This window comes from Aptenodytes forsteri, unplaced genomic scaffold (genome assembly GCF_000699145.1).
Source record: "Aptenodytes forsteri isolate BGI_AS27 unplaced genomic scaffold, ASM69914v1 Scaffold7, whole genome shotgun sequence".
NCBI lineage: Eukaryota > Metazoa > Chordata > Aves > Sphenisciformes > Spheniscidae > Aptenodytes > Aptenodytes forsteri.
In genome coordinates this window covers 1,610,822-1,613,382 of record NW_008795919.1, presented here as the reverse complement: position 1 = coordinate 1,613,382, position 2,561 = coordinate 1,610,822, and the positions used below count along the sequence as shown (strand labels likewise).

Genomic DNA, 2,561 nt, shown 5'->3' with positions numbered 1-2,561 from the left:
CGGTGCGGGTGTGATGCGGGGGATGAGGTGGGCTCGTGCTTGTGCCTGAGCACGCGCTGAAGTGCTTTGCCCAGGCACATTTAAAAGCTTCGCTGCCCTAAGGCCCTCGCTGCCAGGCAGCTCCCGCCCGAGGGGTTCACTGCAGGGCCCGTCCCAGCACACGCGCGGCTCAGCCGGGCTCATACAAAGGACCGTAAATTAGATTTAAAAGATGAGCCTCATCACCCTGGGCTCAGCAAACCCCAAGGTCCTGGGGTCTACCCAGCCCGATGCCCCACGGTCCCCAGGCAGGCAGGACATGGTGCAGAAGAAAATTAACTTCCATGCAGAGGGAAAATTGAGATGAATGCTTCAGGGACTCTCAGTTACGTTAGAGAGAGATGGGAAGGACAGGGCTGGCACCCAGGTGCCCGGCGAGCGCTCTGCACCGGCATGTGGCACGGAGACACCGCCAGCCCACCCTGCGCCGGCCGGGAGGGCGAGGGCTGGGACGAGGCAGCGCCGGTGGCACCTCAGGGGCTGGGGGTGGCCGTGCCGGCAGAGCACACCGGGCCATGCTGCATGCAGCGGATGAGCTCCTTGCGGTTGTCCAGTATGGTGTCGAAACTCTCCTGCAGCCGGTTCTGCTGGTCCACGACTTTCTGCTGGAGGCCGTGGATCCAGCGCAGCAGGGCCAGGCGCCGGTACATCACCAGCTGGATGTGGTGCTTCTCCTTCTCCCGCTCCTTGAAGCGCTCCTTGTCCTGGAGGTGCTGCACGGCCTCCGCCAGCACTGGGAAGAGTGTCCCCAGCTCGGGCTCGGCCACCCCCGGCTGGGGTGGGCTCCCGGGGAGGGGGGCAGCAGCAGGAGGGTCCCAGGCACTCCCGCAGGCGCTGTCGGGGCTGTCGATGCTGAAGGAGCTGCTGGCGTAACCGTTGTCCTCCACGGGGGAGCTCGGGGGCTTGCCGCATCCCCCGGCCGCCTCCTTGGCGGCAGTGTTTTTTTGGCCCCCTGCCCCGCCGACCTCCGCTCCCTCAGGGGGACTGCGCACCCCCCGCTCGGGGAGACGCGGCCGCACGGCGCCCAGGCTCGGGGCGGCATCCCTAAGCCGGCCCTGGACCATCTGTCTCTGCATTAATAACAGCAGATTATCGGACAGATTTGTCATGTTTTCGCTCTGGCTGGAGCCCTCCTCCAGCGGGGTCCCCGGCGCTGGCCGGCTCCAGGTCTCTTATCTTATCGGACAGATTTGTCATCGCTCTGGCTGGAGCCCTCCTCCAGCGGGGTCCCCGGCGCTGGCCGGCTCCAGTTCTCATTGCTGTCACACACCTCTCCCACGAAGTTGGAGTTGGAGTCCTGCCCACACCCGGCTCCCGGGACGGCCGTACCCAGCGCCAGGACCCCCTGGCCCTGCCGGAACGGGCCGTTCACCGGGGCGCCAGGCGGGCAGACGGCAAACATCTCGCCGGTCTCCTGCCTGCAAGAGAGATGCAGAGCCGTAACGTGTCTGCAGGGTATGCGGGCTGGCACAACTCTGATCAGCTACAGCGAGATAAAATATTCTCTTACTTTATTTGCCTCTCCTTAAAACTGCTGAACCCCAGTCACGGGCCAGGCCAAAACCCAACTGCTGAAGGCAGAAGGGCTCATCCTTTCCCAGCGTTTGGCCGCTGCTCTCAGTGTGTCCCCAGGCAACATCGTCCAGGGGCAACTTCTCACCCGATGCTGAAGCTCGGGGCAGGCACCCCCCACCCATCTCTCCTCCCCGTGAGCTCCAGCCCAAAATCACGCTTTCGTGGCTTCCCTTCGGTGACTGTCGGAGGGCATTGCAGGCCGCAGGCACGCAGCCGGCACGCTCTGCTCCAGCAGCGTTTGTGCTTGTAGTAGATGCAATTAATTCAGTGCTGGTTAGAGGTTTGCTTGGAAGGAGCTGCTTTTCGAACAGCAATAAAATTTATTTAAGCAGGTGAGACTGCCTGGGCTCCTCTGCACAAACTCTGCCGTCTCCCCTGGGATGGGCTGTGGGTCGGGTCTGGTCTCTGCCAGCGCCCAAACCAGTAACCCCGCTGGGCTGCTTCCTTCTCTGCCGGACTGGGAGCAGACAGGACCAGAAAAGGAAAGGTTAACCCAGCATTTCTTGCAGGGTCATTAGCAGTGAGAGCCGATCTCTGAGCTCTCTCCCAGCAAGGACACGCTCACAAGAATCTCATGAAGGAAAACCCACCGAGTATCCCGGTTTCACCCCTGGAAAGCAGCACAGAGGCAGGACGGGTCTGGGGCGCAGCGTGCCCAGCTTGGGGCGTGGGGCACGGGCTGCGGCAGTAATGGGGTCCCAGCCAGCAGCAGGGAAGAGCCGTGAAGATGCACCGTGGTGCGGTACAACCCTGGTCCCACCGCTTCGGCTCCGTGCCCCACGGCTGGTTGTGCCCTGCAGCATGCACGACGCCCGGGGCAGGGGAAGGAGCGCTCAGTCCTAAAAGTGCCGTTTGCAAGGGCGAGGACGGCACCAGAGAGAGGAGGGCGAGAGCCCGCGCGTGGCCGGGGGCTCCCGAAGGCCTGGGACCCCGGGACCGCGCACCGC

General features: G+C 63.8%; 1 protein-coding gene across 1 annotated transcript; it reads right to left on the bottom strand.

The window, feature by feature from the left end:
- Window positions 1-512: 512 nt before the first annotated feature.
- Window positions 513-1,441, bottom strand: CUNH1orf216 (chromosome unknown C1orf216 homolog). Its single transcript, XM_009284819.1, has 2 exons — window positions 1,226-1,441; window positions 513-1,157 (listed from the first exon to the last, which is right to left on the bottom strand). The coding sequence occupies exons 1-2, from the start codon at window positions 1,439-1,441 to the stop codon at window positions 513-515; spliced, it is 861 nt and encodes a 286-aa protein (XP_009283094.1).
- Window positions 1,442-2,561: the final 1,120 nt, after the last annotated feature.

Coding starts and splice junctions, on each gene's coding strand:
- CUNH1orf216 (XM_009284819.1), bottom strand. CDS start 1,441: ATGTTTGCCGTCTGCCCGCCTGGCGCCCCGGTGAACGGCCCGTTCCGG. Junction 1,158..1,225: donor GCCAGAGCGATGACAAATCT/GTCCGATAAGAT, acceptor GGCTCCAGCCAG/AGCGAAAACATGACAAATCT.